This window comes from Chroicocephalus ridibundus, chromosome 22 (assembly GCF_963924245.1).
Source record: "Chroicocephalus ridibundus chromosome 22, bChrRid1.1, whole genome shotgun sequence".
NCBI lineage: Eukaryota > Metazoa > Chordata > Aves > Charadriiformes > Laridae > Chroicocephalus > Chroicocephalus ridibundus.
The window spans coordinates 4282571-4298495 of NC_086305.1; the positions used below are offsets into that span (position 1 = coordinate 4282571).

Sequence of the window (15925 nt, forward strand, 5' to 3'; positions counted from 1 at the left end):
GAAGGAGCGGGGCCGCCGCCGCCGCCGCCGCCGCCGGTATAAAAGCGCGTCCGCGCGCGCCCCGCCCGGGCTGCGGCGGCGGCGGCGGCTCCGCTCCGGCTGCGGCGGATCCGGCGCTTCCCGGTCGGTGGTCGGTCGGTCCGGGTATCGCGTCGCTGCCGGCGGCCGTTCCCGTGCGTCGCGGCCGCCCCGTCCCGTCCCATCGCTGGGGTCCGACACCGCCGCGTCCCGCGGGTCCCCGTCCCCCCCCGGCGCGGCCGGTTCCTTCCCGTCCCCCCCGGGCTCGCGGGTCCCCGTCCCTCCTGGCGCGGCCGGTTCCTTCCCGTCCCCCCCGGGCTCGCGGGTCCCCGTCCCTCCCGGCGCGACCGGTTCCTTCCCGTCTCCCCCGGGCTGGCGGGTCCCCGTGTCCCCCGGCGTGGACGGTTCCTTCCTGTCGCCCCCCCGGCGCGGCCGGTTCCCTTCCATCCTTGTCCCCGTCTCTCGGTGCCGCCGGTTGCCCCCCAGGCTGACGGCTCCGGTCTGCCGGTGCCCGGCCCCCGGTGACAGCGTTTCCCCTCGGGTCTCTTCCAGCCCCGCACCCGGTGGCAACATGTGGCTCCTGGAGCGGCTGCGTGGTGTGGCGGAGAACGGCGGGTCCCGGGGTGCGGGGCCGGAGGAGTCCCCACGGGGGTCCCGCTACAGCAACGTCCTCACCCCCGACAAGATCCCTGACTTCTTCATCCCACCCAAGCTGAGCGCGGCACCCGCCGAGGCCGAGGGTGCCGAGCCCCCCGCAGCGCCCGCCCTGGGCCCCTCGGCCTCGGAGCAGGACCTGGCCGGGCGCAAGCCCCCCCGCAGCCCCCGGCCATCCAGCCGACCCCGGCAGCGGGCAGCCGGCCGGCACATCATCCAGATCGAGAGCGCCGAAGACTGGACGGCCGAGGAGGGCTTCAGCACCAACGCAGACCCGCAGGCGCAGACGGCCATGTCACTGCCCTACGTGCCCAAGGCGCAGACCTCCTACGGCTTCGCCACGCTGATGGAGAGCCCCCACACGCGGCGCAAAGAGTCGCTCTTCCACAGCGAGCACAGCAGCCTCTGCCCCTCGCCGGCCACCTCGCCCAGCGCCCAGCGCAGAGCCAAGCTCAACGGCGAGGGCAGGCCCCGGGCACCCGCCGACCTGGGCGCAGCCCTCATGCACCCCGGCCGCTACTTCAGCGGCGGCGAGAGCGACACGTGCTCCTCAGCCGAGTCCTCGCCCTTCGGCTCCCCGCTGCTCTCCCGCTCCGTCTCCCTGCTGAAGATCTTCAGCCAGGAGAGCCAGTCCAAGGTCATCAAGCTGAAGCACTCGGTGGCCCGCAACAGCTCCCTCTCCACCGACGACAGCTCAGCCGACACCAGTCCCAGCGCCCAGCGCCGCGCCAGGAGCGCCCCGGCCGGGGGGCAGCCGCCCGCCGCCCTGCTGCCCCTGGACCTGCCGCCGGGCCGTGACCGGGAGCACAGCCTGCGTCTCAGCCGGGGCGGGAGCCTGCGCCTGGCCGCCGAGTACGACCCCTCCAACGCCCGGCTGCGCGTGCGGCTCGTCTCCGCCGAGGACCTCTACGACGCCCTCGTCGACCTGCGCAGCATCAACTGCTGCGTCTCGCTGTGCCTCAACCCCGGGAAGCTGCAGAAGCAACGCAGCACCATCGTCAAGAACAGCCGCAACCCCGTCTTCAACGAGGACTTCTTCTTCGATGGGCTGGGCCCCGGCCACGCCAGGAAGATGTCCCTGAAGCTCAAGGTGGTCAACAAGGGCAGCAGCCTTAAGCGGGACACGCTGCTGGGGGAGAAGGAGCTGCCGCTCACCGCCCTCCTGTCCTGCCTGTAGGCACTCGCTGCCCACCCGGGGGCGGGGGCTGGGCAGGGGAGGGTTTGGAAGGGCCCCTCGCACGGGGGACTGGGCGGTGGCGGAGCATGGGGGTCCCTGGTGGCGGCTCTGTCAGCAGCAGTCCCCCCCGTTGCGGCGGGGGCAGGCAGGGCTGGCAGCCGCAGCCTCTCCCCTCTGCTCCCCCCCGGGGCTGCATCTCCTGGAGCCCAGCGGGAAGCGGGGATCCACCGGCCCCGTCTCCACCGGGAAGGATGGATGTGACCTGCTGGGCTCTTCCCTCCCTGGTGCCTGTGGTCTCCAACTGGCCAGCACGGAGGTTGGAGGTGGGTAGATCCCCGTAGCATACTTTCTGCCACCTCTCTCGGAAGTCCCAGCTCCTCGAGTCAGGTGATAGCATCAATCTCAGCTTTAATTTAAAAGACAGGTTTCTAGCCTTGGAAACTGCAGAGAAAATACTGCAGAGGTGACCCAAGAGTGGGCCAAGGGAGGTGACCCCGGGGATGAGTCAGGTTTGTGGGTTTTAAGCCTTTTCCGGAGTGTTCCCAGCCCTGCAGGACTGCACCGATGCGCGGGTCGACTTGGTCTGACACCTGCAGCTCCCGGGACGCCCTCCCTGCCCACCCCCAGCCGTGTCCCCCGCTGCTGACCCCCTGCGGGACGCTGCTCCCGGAGCCTCGGGGGCGCTGGGTTTGCCCGGATCCAGGAGGCTGCCTGTGCCCGTCCCCTGCCCGCGGGAGGGAGGTGCCGGGGCTGGCACTGCCATGGGGGGGCCTGGCACCCCTCACACTGCGCCCGCAGCTGGTCCCAGGCGGTGTCCCAGCAGCCGTGCTTGCTGACAAAAGCTGAGGTGACAGGAGTAGCCCTCCCGGAGTGCTGGTGGCCCGGCTGGCACAGGGGACATCCCCAGGTGTCGCTGGGCAGGGGGGGCAGGCTGTGGCTGAGGCCCCCCTACCCTCCGCCCTCGCCTGCGGGGGGCTCGGGAGCGGCTGCACCCACCGAGCGGGAGGGACGAGTCCTGTGGGACCACGAAGCCCCTGTGCCCAGCGGGACCCGGCTCCCAGGAGGGACCTGTCCCTTCCCATCCCTCCCTGCGATCCCGGTCACCCGGCCGGAGGCAACGGCAGCGGGAGAAACGCCGCCGGCCGGGGGGGCGTTTCTGCGGGGATAAAACGGGCGCCTTGTTGTTGTTTGGTGTGGTGTTAACCTGTTGCGTCGGGCTCTGCATGTTTCCGTGGAAGGGAGCGCATTTCGCAGTGCTCCCGTCCCTGCCTGTTGCAGCACGCGTGGACACCCGCGCACACCCGCGTCCCCCTGTGTAACCTCTGTCGGTGGCAGTTGATGTTCCTTCCTTGTCCTTTGCAGCAGATGGCAGATTTCAGTGTTGGCTATTTATATCCGAGGCTGATCTTTCCCAGCGTGTTTTTACTTCTGTCTGTAAATACGTTTCAGGTACGAGAGGCATGGTACTGGTAGCGCGGTGTTTGCATGGCGGGGCGGGGGGGGGGGGGGGTGGATTTGGGGTGATCGTGGCTGTTTGTCGAGCTTGTGGCTGAAAACAAACCGTGCAGGACGTAAGGAGCAGACACCTCCCTCCTTCGCGGGGGATTTCCCACCTGCGGCTTCCCCCCCGCCAGGAGTCAACATGGATGGGGGGGTGCCCAGACTCGCCCTGGGGGGGCTCTGGGGAGGGTGGGATGGAGAGATGGGCCACATCCCTGGGCTGGGGGAGAACATCCTGGCCCTGAGCGGACCTGGGGCAGGAAGGGGACCCTGCCCGGCCGGCTGCTGCCCGACACTCCCGTGTACCCCTCGCCCTGCGGTCCCCGGGGTGCGAGAAACTGGTGGAACCCAGGCGTTGCTGGGGCCGGGGATGGGGGGGGACACCCAGCAGGCTGCGAGGGGAGGGCGAAGAAGAGCTGGGCAAAGGTTTTGGTGCTCTATGAGAGGGTTGGGGGAGGGCGGGGGGTGTGACGCATCCCCCACGGCGGAGCTGTGTGCCTTTGGGTTTGGGCAAGGGGGATGCTGAGAGCACGGCCCTGGGCTGCTCCTGGGGTTGGGTCTGGCCCTGGGGGGAGAGCCAAGGGTCTGGGGGCTTGTGCTGTCCCCCTGACCCCCCCCTCCCCGCCCCGGCCTGTCCCAGGGTTGCCTTGCTGGAGTGGAGTGGCGCGTGGCTGTCGGCCGAGCCCTGGGACACGCTGCCATGAGCCCCGCTCCCGAGGTGGGGGGGAAGGTGGCCTGGCTGGGTCTTTCCTCCCCTGTAGCTCTTTTCTACTGTTCCTGCTTTTGATATTTCTGTGGCTGGATTTAATGATGCATTTTTGGAGTGGAAAAAAAAAATAATAATATATTAATACCTGAATGGAATGTTTGTTTACACATGACTTCCCCTTTTTAGGGCAATAAAGTCATTTCTAAAACAGACGCGGGTGGTGCCCTGTCTCCTGCCTTCCTCGAGATCTTCCCTTTGCTTTTCATCGCCGGGGCTGCAGCGTCCCCCCGGCTCCGTTACCTTCCCCCCGGCTCCCGGTGCCGTGGAGGGGTGGGGGAACAGAGCTGGGACCCTGGGACTGCCCGGCCACCGAGCGGCGGCTGCGGTTCCCCATGGGCTGCAGCGAGGGAGAGCCCCTGCCTGCTCCTTCCTCCGCCTCCTCCTCTTCCTTCTCCTCCTGGCCGGCTCCCCCAGCCTGGCCCCTGTGCTCCTTCTCGGCAGCGCTGGTGATGAAGGATATGACGATGGTTTTGTGCTCCCCGTCAGCAGCGTGGGCTGGAGCGCTGGCCTGGCCGGGGGGGGGCTGGCCCCCAGCACCCCCAGCCTCACGGGGGGGGCTCTGAGCTCCAGGAGACCCTCGGGGGCGGGGGGGGGGGAGCTCTTTGGGGCACAGCTGAGCTCTGACCCCACGGCAGCGCAGGGGTGGGAGCCCTCCCTGCCGCTCTCCGAGCTTCGCAGCCCTTTTTCCCCCCGCAAAACCCCGGCAGCTGTTTGGGTGTGAAAAGCGCCGCGATGCATCTCCCCAGTGCTCCATCGTGGGTGTCGGATGAGCCGCTCTTGGGGTGTCCCCTGGACCATCCCCCCCGCCCCTCTCTGTTGGCATTCAGCAGATTACCCTGTTTTCCGCCCCCCCCCCCCACCTTCCTCTTCCAAATCTGCCTTCAATCAGACGCCGCTGAAGAAAAGAGGGAGGTTACCTAAACGCCGTTTTTCTAATTTCCACCATTCTAATAATTTGTCATTTTTGGTAAAAATAAAGGCTGGGAGCACTAAACAGATCCGCCCTCCCTCCTCCTGCCCCCACAGGGGCAGAGAAAGCGGCGTGGCGAGAGCTTGGCAGGTGCCAATAATTTAAGTAGTGCTTTTTCTAGAGGTGTAAAGCTACAGCAGCGAGCGATAAAATGAGGCTGATTAAGTTCGTCTGAAGTAGAGTGGATGGGGTCAGCCTGAGCGCACGCAAAAATCCCTGGAAAGTGTTCAACGCTCCAAGCGCTGGAAGCCGGCAGAGGGGCGGAGGGGGGCGTCTTGTGGGGGGAAGGATTTGTAACGCTGAATTCGTAATCCAGCCGTCGTGGGAAGGAAACGCGGCTGCTTCTCTGCACCCCGGGCCGGACCCGGGAGGGCTGAGATGAGCCTTTGAATGGGAAGATGCTGGTGGTGGCAGCGGGGGGGGGAGCAGGGGGACACATCCCCTCTCCACAAAGTGGGGATGGAGGATGCCCAGGTGAAACGGAGCCGTCGGAGGCCGCCAGGCGAGAGCCGGTGAGCGAGGGTGGCTCTGCCCGTGGTTGGTGATGCCCACGCCGAGGGATGCTCCGACCCCGGGAGCTTTTCCCCGCAGAGGGGTTTCTCTGGCCCAGGGTGGGGGGTCCCCAGGCCGCCACAGCCACAGGCAGGTTGTGCAGGGGGACGGCACGGCGCAGGGCGGCAGGATCCACGCAGGAAACTGAGGGAAAGGGGGAGAAATGGCTGGACGCGGAGGAGCTGGTGGCAGCCGCTGCCTCCTTTACCCTTATCTCCGGGCCGAGATTCACCTGGGAGAGACGTGCACGCAGACCCCGGCTATTTTTAGTCCCGTGTTCCCGCAACGCGAGGACTCAACTTCTGAGAAAATTGCCTGGAGCTCGTTTAGCTGCGTGCGCGATGGCTGGAGAGGGAGGGAGACGGGCAAATTAGGGGCTCGATCTCATTCGGGGCTTGCGGCGCGGCCGGGGCTCCCCAGGGAGGGATTCCCAGGGAGGAGGCCAGCGGAGTTGTCCCCGCAGGAGGACGCCCTGTCCCTGCCCCGTCCCCTGGCCAGGCAGGGGGGGGTCCCAGGGCCGAGTATTGTCCCCGGCTGATGCTCAGGGGTCCTCGGCAGCGCCTGGGGCCGGAGCCGCTTTTGGCTGAACGGGGCTGCCAACGCCTCCTTCTCCTCCTCTCCAGATTTTTGGGTGCTGTTGGGTCTGGGGGAGCATCGAGTGCCTCCCCCTCGGGCAGCCCCAGCCTGGCCATGTTCCTCCCCCTCCCTGCCGCGACCCAGCTGCCGGTTTACCGTTTTGGTCAGAAAAAGCATCTTCCCGTTGCCTGGCAACCCTCGGCTGCCCGGTCCAGCGGCGGGTGCAGGCGGGCGCTCTGCGGGGGGGGGGGGGGTTGTCTCCCGCCCGCAGCCCCCACCGTGCTGGAGCCGGTGTGGGGGCGAGGGGCTGCGGGGGCTGCTGGGTGCCGGAGGTGGGCACCGCGAAGCCGCCACAGCATTTTCCGTGCCTGGGTTTGGCACCACAGGGCTCGGTGGCCTCCCGGCTGTGCCCGGGGGGCGGAACTGGTGCCATGGGCTCACCGCTGGGGAGCACAACCCGCCGCCTTCGAGCGCCATGGTTCCCCCAGGACGCGATTCACCCCGCAAACAAGCAACCGCATCTAACCGTCAGACGGCACAGAAAAACCTCCAGAGCGAGAAAAACCTGGCTCCCACCAGCATTTTCTGTGCCCGGGGTCATCACCACAGGGCTCGGTGGCCGCGACAGCCCGGTGCCTCCCGGCTGTGCCCGCGGTGCGGAACTGGTGCCATGGGCTCGCCGCTGGGGAGCACAACCCTCCGCCTTCAAGCACCGTGGTTTCCCCCAGGACGTGTTTCACCGGGCAAACAGGCAACCGCATCTAACTGTCAGGCGGCACAGAAAAACCTCCGGAGCGAGAAAAACCTGGCTCCCACCCGGGGCGAGACCCCCGTGGCCATCGTTGCCCAGCGGAGGGGCAACAGCTCTGTGAAGCTCGGTGAGACCGGCTTGGCGGCAGCCGCCCTTACGAGCCCCCGGCCTCTTGGGGCTGCCATGGAGGCAGCGGCCGAGGCAGCGGAAGGCGAAATGGCCCCGTGCCCGTTGCCGGCCGGCAGCCGGGGCCACGCGGCGGTCCCACTCCAGGGCCCACCGGGTGCCTGCAGCAGCGCTGGGCACCCAGGACTGTCCATCGGGATGCGATGCCGGCGGGACCGGGCGTGCGGCAGCGGGGCGGCAAGCGGCCCCCAGGCTGTGCCGGCTGCACGCGAGCATCAGCCTCCCCCGGCACACGCGCGCCTTCGCTTTATTGCAAGCATTTGTCTTCCATGGCAGCGTGTCTGTTTCAAAGCGGAGAGGAGAGACTCCCACTGTTACTGGGAGGAAAACAGAAGTTAATTGAATCCCACAATCCCTTGTAGTCACATCAGGCGCGAGAGAAAGCCAGAGAGCGATTTCCCCCCCCGCGTTCCCCCCAGGCGCCGGTTGTGCCGTGCCGGCCGGTGGCCCGTGCTCCTCCAGGGGACAGGGAGCCCCCCGTGTTGGGTGTCGCGGGGGTCTGCCAGGAGAGGGGATGACCTGCGGCTCCCTGTCCCCCGCGGCGCTAAGAGCCAGCGCGGTGGAAGCAGCAGCCGCAGCCGGGGTGTCCCCGGGGCAGGGAGCGCTGCCTGTCACTGTGTCACCGCCAGCCCCGGGGCGCGCGCGCGCCATGTGTTTTGCTTTTCCGTTTCAGCTTTGCTCTCCTGCCTTGAGGCTGGGAATCCGACAAGGACCTGGGGCCAGGGGCTGGATCCTGCCTCTGGAGCCAGGGAAAGGCAGCAGCGAGCGGGAAGCACCGCCCTGGGCTCTCCCTCCCCGTTTCCTCTGGCAGAGGAGAAATTCCCGCGAGCCACGGGGCCAGCGTAGGGAGCGTGTGGCTACGGGGATGGGTGAGGGCGAGGGATCCCATCCTGCCTCTCCTCACTGTCTCCAGCGTCCTGCACTTCGCTAGCTGCCGGCTGGAGTTTTAAATGCCGCCTTCAAAATGTTTGCAAAATGCCTAAAGCATCAAATAGGCCCAGGTGGGAGGGAAAAAAAATCAAAAAAAAAAAAAGGCCTAAACAAAGCAGACAGGAGGATTTGTTAAACGCCAGCAGCTGCTGGCAAACACTTTAATAGCGGTGCAGACGGGCGCCAATCGATAGGGCACGGGGGGCCGCGGGCTGGTCACCACTCCATGCCCGGGGGCTGGCTACGGTGTGGGGGGCTCGGCTGAGCCTGGGGTGGCCGAGTGGCATCGGGGTCCGGCTGTGGTGCGGGGCACCAGCCGCCGGGGTGGGAAGGGCTGGGAGATGCTCCCGTGCCGGCGGGGGCTGAGCTCCATTTCTCCCCCTGCTTCCCCTCCCGGACCCAAGGCCCTGGGCGGGGGGACACGTCTCCATGTCCCTCCCTTGCTCTCCCAGGGCTCCGCAGCCCGTCGAGGCTGTGCCAATGCCCTTGCCCGCTCCGGGGCTATCCGGGTGAGAGCCAGGTGTGGGCCCGCGTCTGCCATGGCGGCCGAGTCTGCTGGGGTGGGCTGGCCGCGCCGCAGGGAGCTCGTCTGGCATTGCCATGGCAATGGAGAGAACAGGCGCAGGGAGGGCAGGGAGCTCGGGCAGGCTCGGATCGCCGGGGAAATGGCACCGGCCCTGCTCATCGACGCCGGGGCAGTGCCCGGAGCCCCTGCCCAGGGCCCGTCTTGCCGGCGTCCCCTGCCCGAGCCCTGCGACAGCCCCGGCGGCAGCGAGCGCGTCCTCACCGAGAGGGAAGCCCTCAACACCCCCCGCACCCGCGACAAAGCCAGCGCTTGCACCGGGCGACACGTAAAAATATATATTCGAAACCTCGAATCACGCGGCTGCCAGGTTATAATTAATTCCCATTTGCAGCTCAGTCCAATTTCCCTCACACAGCTCCCGACTCAATCCAATTGCCGTATGAGATTTCTGTAATCACTAATCTTATCAAGCACGTCGGTGTGAAGTGAGAACACTGCAATTAGCAGGAAGGGGAGCAGCAGGTGAGCTGCCGTTCGGCGAGTATTTATTTCACCTGTGCCAGGGGAGGATGAATGCTTGGTCCAGCGCGTGCTGGGGCCGGCCATTCCCCCCCGGCAGGGTGGGATGCTCAGGGGGGGCGGGGGGCCGAGGCCATGGTGGTGCCGGAGCCGCTGAGCACCAGCAGCTGTTGGGAGCTCCACAGGCAGCGTGGGGAGAGGGCTCGCCTCTCCCAGCCCCCCCGGAGCCAAGAGACCTGGAGAGGATGCAGGCGAAGCATCCTTAAGCAGCGCTGCCGGTGCCTCGGCTTGTCCCAGCGGCAGGAGCTGCCCATGAAGCGTCAGCCTGAATCCCGGGTTTCCTGCCTCCTCTCGCTGTCATTCCCGGCTCCGTCCCAGCCCTGCCTGGGTGCCCCTCGCTGCACAGACAGAGACGCGGGCTTTGGGGCCAGGGGGAAGCTGCCGGTAGCCCGATCCCCAGCAAAGCATCGCCCTCCTCTTGGCAGCTCTTGCTCCGCTGGGCCATGGGGGAGGCAGCTCCCGTTCCCCATCCTGGTCCCAGCAGCGCAGGAGGGACCCGCTGCTGGGACACGAGCCCTGCATCCCGCCTGGCGCAGGCACCCGTGTTGCTGGACCCACAGGAGCTGTGCCGGGGACAAACCCTCCCAGCGGGCTCCAACGGGGTGTAAACCTGCAGGAGATCCTGCTCCGAGCTGCTGCTCGGGGACTGACGTGCTTTTTTGCGGACAATCTGTTCCCCTCCCACCTCCGCTGGCCGCCTGCCCGCAGCGTCTCCTGGCAGCGGCACCGGGGGGTGGGAGCGGGTCTGGCCCCTGGGCCGGTTTGCCGAAAGCCACCAGGTGCTGCTGAGCTTTTGGGAGCTCCCGGGTGCCAGGCTGGGCCGAGCGGGAGCTGCCGGCGGTTGCCACCAGTCCCCGGTGGCAACGGGGTCGCTGCCTGCACTGGCCAACGCCGGGGCCCACCGAGGCTGCAGCGCAGCCGCTGGGATCGGGGAGCAGCCGTTACCCCTCCTCGGAACCCCCTCCGGATCCAGCTGGTGACTCAGCTGGGATGGATGGGGCTCCGCTCGTTTGGGAGCGGCCAAATTATTTGTATTTTGCACAGTGTGGGGGGAGGCTGGGGGTGCCTCAGCGCCGGGCACCGCCGGTGCCAAACCTTCCTGGGCGCAGAGAGGTGGCTCAGCCGCCATCTGCGCCGGGAGAGCGTCGCCGCGCAGCCTTCCCTGCGCATGCGGGTGCCCCCCCGATGGCACTCAGCGGGGGGCGTCGGGGTCCCCACCCTCGCCGCAGCTGCAGCGTCCGTGGGGTGGTGTTGCACGGGCACCTACCAAAAAATCTCTCGCTTCGCCACCCCCAGCCGTCTGTCGCCGCTGACACCCGCCGCCAGGAATAAACTCCAACACCTACCATATGCTTTGCTACTTCTGCTGCCTGCGCTCACTTGTTACTATATATTTCCAAAGCCGGGGCTGCCTCGGCGCGGGGCATCCGTCGGGCCGTGCCCCGGTGGCGGGGAGATGGGCTGTGGCACCTCGGGGACGCCGCTGCGTGTGGGGTCCCAGTGGTGGATGAGCGCAGCGTGTCTCTGCCCTTCGGTGGGCTCAGCCCCGCTCCCCAGGGCACGGCTGGCTGCGGGTGCTGTGCCGGCGGCTTGGGCGCCAGCGGGGCTGGCTAGTCACCGGATCACAGAATGGCCGGGGTTGGAAAGGACCTCTGGAGACCATCTCCTCCAACCCCCGGCCACAGCAGGGTCACCCACAGCAGGGGCACAGGAACGCGTCCAGGCGGGGTTGGGATGTCTCCAGAGACGGAGACTCCCCCACCTCTCTGGGCAGCCTGTGCCAGGGCTCTGCCACCCTCACAGCAAAGAAGTTCCTCCTCGTCTTGAGATGGAACTTCCCATGGGCAAGTTTGTGCCCGTTACCCCTTGTCCTGTCCCTGGGCACCACTGAGAAGAGCCTGGCCCCATCCTCCTGACACCCCCCCTTTCAGTATTTATCAGCGTTGATAAGATCCCCCCTCAGGCGTCTTTTTTCCAGCCTGAAGAGCCCCAAATCCCTCAGCCTTTCCTCATCAGAGAGGTGTTCCAGTGCCCTCAGCATCTTGGCAGCCCTTTGCTGTCCCCTCTCCAGCAGTTCCCTGTCCTTCTGGAACCGGGGAGCCCAGAACTGGCCCCAGTGCTCCAGATGGGGCCTCCCCAGGGCAGAGCAGAGGGGGAGGATGACCTCCCTCCACCTGCTGGCCACTTTGCCCTGGGCAGATTTTGGTGTGAGCAAAGGAGACTTGTCTGCCTCTACGTTGACTTAAGAGAGTTGTTCCAGTCCCCTCATCATCTTCGTAGCCCTTGAAGAAGTCCTGCCCTGCCGAGGAGCTCAGCACGCCAGCCATGTGGCCCCTCGGTGGCACGGCGCGGCTGGCTCACCGTCACACCTCGCCGGGCACCGACAATGCGCCTGCCCGGGCGCTGCCGCCGAGCCTTTGTCCCGCGGCCCCGGCCGGCGTCAGCCTGCGCCGGAGCTGGATGCAGCACCCGGAGCCACTCTCGTCAAGCCGGGAGCGGGGCGCTGGTGGCGCGGGCTGTCCCCGGAGTCCTTTGGCTCGCGTCCCTGTCCCAGCAGAGTGATGGCTCCAGGTTGGGCTGATGGAGCTGCGTCCCCAGGATTATCCCAAAGGAAAACCACGGGGAAGGGTGCAGTGGGCGGCCGTCAGCGTGTCCCCTGGCCGTGGGGGCTGGAGGGTCCTGTGTGGGGACGGTCACTGCCCTGCCCTGGCAGGAGGGACATTTAACCTCCGCGTACAGGCGCCGAGCAGAGCCCGTCTCTTCCCTCCCCCCCGAGCTGCTCCGTGTGTTTAACGATCCTCGCAGCCGGGAAAAGTCATCTTGCTTCAGGAGTGGATGCATCCCAGCGCATCCTCCGGGCGCCGGATCCGGTGACGCCGTGAGCAACAGCCAGACCTTTACGACGGAGCTCGGCTTGGCCTGTCCTGCCGCTGCCACCGCTCCCCCCGCACCCCAGCAGCGCCCCGGGGCTGGCGGGGGACGTGGAGACGCGGTGACAGGGTGGGCGAGCGCGGAGCTGAGCGAGGGCTGCCTGCTTCCCCCCCCGCCCCGGCATCCCGCATCCCGCGCGCAGCTTTAATTGCGCCACGCGGCTTTGATTCCTGGTTTTAATTGCAGCCTAACGAGGCCGGGGCAGCAGGAGAGGAAAACATCAAGCTTAAGGGAAACAAATGGGGAGAGAAAAGAACATTTACTGGTGACTAATAGGTCCGTGGCTCGGCGCGTGTGTGTTTGCCTGCCACCGCGCGGGACGTTGCCAGCGCGAGGAGGAGAGGGGATTTCTTCCACGCACTTGGCACGCCGAGCCAAGCTGCGCGGTACGGCATGAGGAGAGCAGATTTTTTTCCTGGGACCGTGCCGTTTTCGTCTTATTTTTAACACCCCGCCCCGGTAAACAGAGTGAATTTTGCCTGCTTGCCCAGGCAGGGCCGGGGCTAAATCATCCCACGGTAACGGTCGGGCCCATTTACACGCCACGCTGGTCTCACCGGGGGAAACTGAGACGGATTCGGTGCAGAGGGAAGGAGAGTTTCTGGCTCTGGCACCCGGAGCCCCGGTGCCACCACCGGCCTCACCGAGTGCCACCACGCCGGGGGAGGATGGGGCTTGTCGGGGCGAGCATGGCATGGGGGTCCCCCAACACGAGCCGGATCCCCCAGGGAGGCTGCGGGACCCCCGCGCCGCTGGGATGCCCTGGGGTCTCCAGCCCCAGTCTGAGCCGCAGGGTCTGGTGATGGGGGACCAAGACCAGTGTCCCCAGCATCCTCTCCCCGGGGGCAGATGGGGTCCCTTCGCAGGCTGGGGCCAGGGGAGCTTTGCTGTCCCGGCGAGGGATGCCGGGGACAGCCCCGCGGGCTGGCTGGCTGGGGCAGGGGATGAGGATGGGGATGGGGACAGGGATGTGGGGACACAGCGATGGGGACACGCCAGCACAGCGCAGTGCCGTCCCCGACCCCCACCCTGCTCAGTGCCATCCTGCTCCTCTCCCTCCGCCATCGGGGCGGCCCCGCGGGCATTCGTCTGGCTCCCGGGCTGTTCTCCCCGCGCCAGCGAGGGCTGGGATCTCGTTACCGAGCTCTTCGACTTTGAGCATCTTGGAAACCGGCGCTTGCTAATAAGACAAAAAGAATGACAGCAAATAAGGCCAGCCGCGGGAATGTGGCCTTCTCATCCAGCATTTTTTATTCCCCCACGTTCTCCCCCTTCCCTCCTTTGCCAACGGATTGAAGCCACTGTAATAAAATTACTAAATAATAAAAAAAAAAAAAAAAAAGCTGTAGCCCCCACCTCGATGCGGCAACCATGGAAACTGGATCAAGGGGACACCTGTACATTTCCATTCTGGGCTCCCGCTATCTGAATATACAGAGGAGCGCTAATTAAAAACCCGGCGCCAGCGGCAGGCGGAGGGAAGGAGCTGGCCCCAGGAGAAGGGTGCGTGGCTCGGAGGCTCGCCAACGCCGGCGGGCACAGGGACGGGCCCCACCGCGTCTCTGTCGAGCCTCAAACGCCATCCCCAGGGACGATGCCCCATGGGTCAGGGCAGAGCTGGTCCATGGGGCCGGCGGGTCGGGGGCTTTGCCCCGTGCCAGGAGGAGTCACGCTCCTGCACCGTGGAGCCGGATCCTGCTGGGAGACGGGGAGCATCTCCAGCGGCGCCTGCTCCCATCCCTGTCCCGCGGGACAGCCCCGGGAGCCGCATCACCCTCCGCAGCGGCAGCAACAGGCGCTTTCACGCCTGGTCCCCCCCCGGCCGGGGGCGGGAGGGCAGCGGGCGGCGCGGGGGCGAAGCGAAGTGTGAGATCTCGCACCTCCCACGGGGAGGGCGAAGGCTGCCGGGAGGCTGCCAGCCTGCGCCGCCAGCTGCCTCCCTCCGCCGGCACCGGTGCCAGCGCCACGAGCGGCACCGCCTGCGCGGCCCCGGCAGCTGCCTGGGTCTCTGCCGGCCCTGGCACCGGACGCGCAGCTCCTGTGTCCCCCCCCTCCTCGCCTTGGCCCTGGCCGCAGGGTGGCCATGGCAGGCGCAGGCGTCCCCAGGCACAGCTCCTGGAGCTTGTCCTTGATTTTGGGTTTTTAACCATTTCCCCGGGAAGCTCTCCGATCTGGAACAGGTTGCCCAGAGAGGTGGCGGAAGCCCCATCCCTGGAAGTTTTTAAGGCCAGGCTGGACGGGGCTCTGAGCAACTTGATCTAGTGGGAGGTGTCCCTGCCCAGGGCAGGGGGCTTGGAACTAGATGATCTTTAAGGTCCCTTCCAACCTGAACCATTCCATGATTCTATGATCTGGCACGCGAGCACCGAGATGGAAAAGGCTGTGTTTAACCTGCAGGTTTATTTTTACCGACAGCAAATGGCAGCGCCTGGAACATTCCCCTGCTTGGAGTTAATTTTTGCCGAAGCTCAGTTTTAGTCATTGTTGTCTAAACCCGTCTCCTCCACATTTATCCCATGGAAAAGCTCCCGGAGCTCAGCCCTCAGGATTTCGGTGGCCCCAGGGCTGTTGTCTCATGCCTGGTGCCCGGTGTCCGCCATGCCAGGCCACGGGAAGGTGGGAGCAGACCCCGGTTGAGACCCCCGGCTTGCGGGGAGGGCGGCCCTGATGCCGCTGCTGCCACGCTTCCCCGGGGCTGGCGGCCGGCGAAAGCTTTTCCTCTCATCAGAGCAGCCATTGGGCTGTCGCCTTCCCGCAGGAGGCGAGCAGAGCGCTGAAACCCTCTGATTGCTGATGGCCGGGTCTCAAATCGCTCCCCGAACGTCCTCCCAGCCTGAGCCAAAAGCAGAGCCGGCTCCCCGCTGCGCGGCCATCACCCACCGGGCTCCCGCGTCGGGGACGGCTGGGGCAGGAGCGAGGGCTCTCTGGTCATCTGCCGGGCAATTTTCCCAGCAAGCCGCTCATTTTCTCCGGCCAAGCTGTGGGAGACGACGGGGCACGCTCAGCAGGAGACATTCCTCCTCCTCAGCCCGTCTCCACCCGTCATGCCGAGGGGAGAAAGCCACCGCGACGTCCAGCGCAGTGCAAAGGGGTCTGCGCCGACCCCGGCTCTGCCACGGGGCTCTCGCTCCACAGACACGCTCCCCCCCGACGCCGGCAGCGCCGAGGGCATGAACGCGCCCTGCCAGCCCACCCCGCAGCTCCCGCAAAGGGGTCATCCAGGGGGGTTCCAGCATCGGGGGCTCGATTTGGGCAGGCATCGCCGCTGCCTGTCCCTGCCCGCTGCCAGCCCCGCAGCCGGCTCAACTTTGGGGAGAAGAAAATTCCCCGTTTCCATGGGAACGGGAGGAGGAAAGTTTCTGGGGCTGCGGTTGGGATTGTGCCAGCCCGGCGAGGCAGCGGGACCCCAGGGCCGGCCGTGCGTCCGTCCCCCCCGACTCCGCTCCGGCAGGAGGCTGGTGCCCGGCCGCCAGCCCCGCTGCCCGCACCCCGAGAGCTGCCCACCCCGGTGAAGGGCTGCTGCCGGGGCTCCTCGTCTCCCCCTCCCGTGCTGTGTCAGCCGCGATCTGACATTTAGCTCTGCAGCTCGGTGCGTGGAGATGCAGCGATAGCTCTAATCTGCTTTTCTCCTCCTCGCGCTCTCCCCGGAGGCAAAAGCTACTGCTGGGAGAGCAGGGGGGCTCTGGCAGCCCGGCGAGGAGGGCGCCCGCAGCACTGCGCTGGGGGTCCCGGAGGTGTCCTGGCAGCATCGTGCCCTCCTCGCCGTCCCCTCCCATCAGGCAGCAGCTGCCAGGCCTGGATGCCAG

The 15925-nt window shown here is 66.7% G+C and overlaps 1 protein-coding gene across 2 annotated transcripts; it reads left to right on the forward strand.

Moving 5' to 3' along the window:
- Nucleotides 1–1882, forward strand: C2CD4C (C2 calcium dependent domain containing 4C). 2 transcript variants are annotated; one of them, XM_063358362.1, is made up of 2 exons: nt 1–123; nt 571–1882. In XM_063358362.1, the coding sequence occupies exon 2, from the start codon at nt 590–592 to the stop codon at nt 1847–1849; it is 1260 nt and encodes a 419-aa protein (XP_063214432.1). In that variant the 5' UTR covers nt 1–123; nt 571–589; the 3' UTR covers nt 1850–1882. The 2 variants fall into 2 exon arrangements, with proteins under 2 accessions (XP_063214432.1, XP_063214433.1); XM_063358363.1 differs by having other exon boundaries at nt 74–127.
- The last annotated feature ends 14043 nt before the right edge of the window (nt 1883–15925 follow it).

Excerpts from the sequence above, each read along its gene's own strand:
- C2CD4C (XM_063358362.1), top strand. The coding sequence starts at position 590 with ATGTGGCTCCTGGAGCGGCTGCGTGGTGTGGCGGAGAACGGCGGGTCC.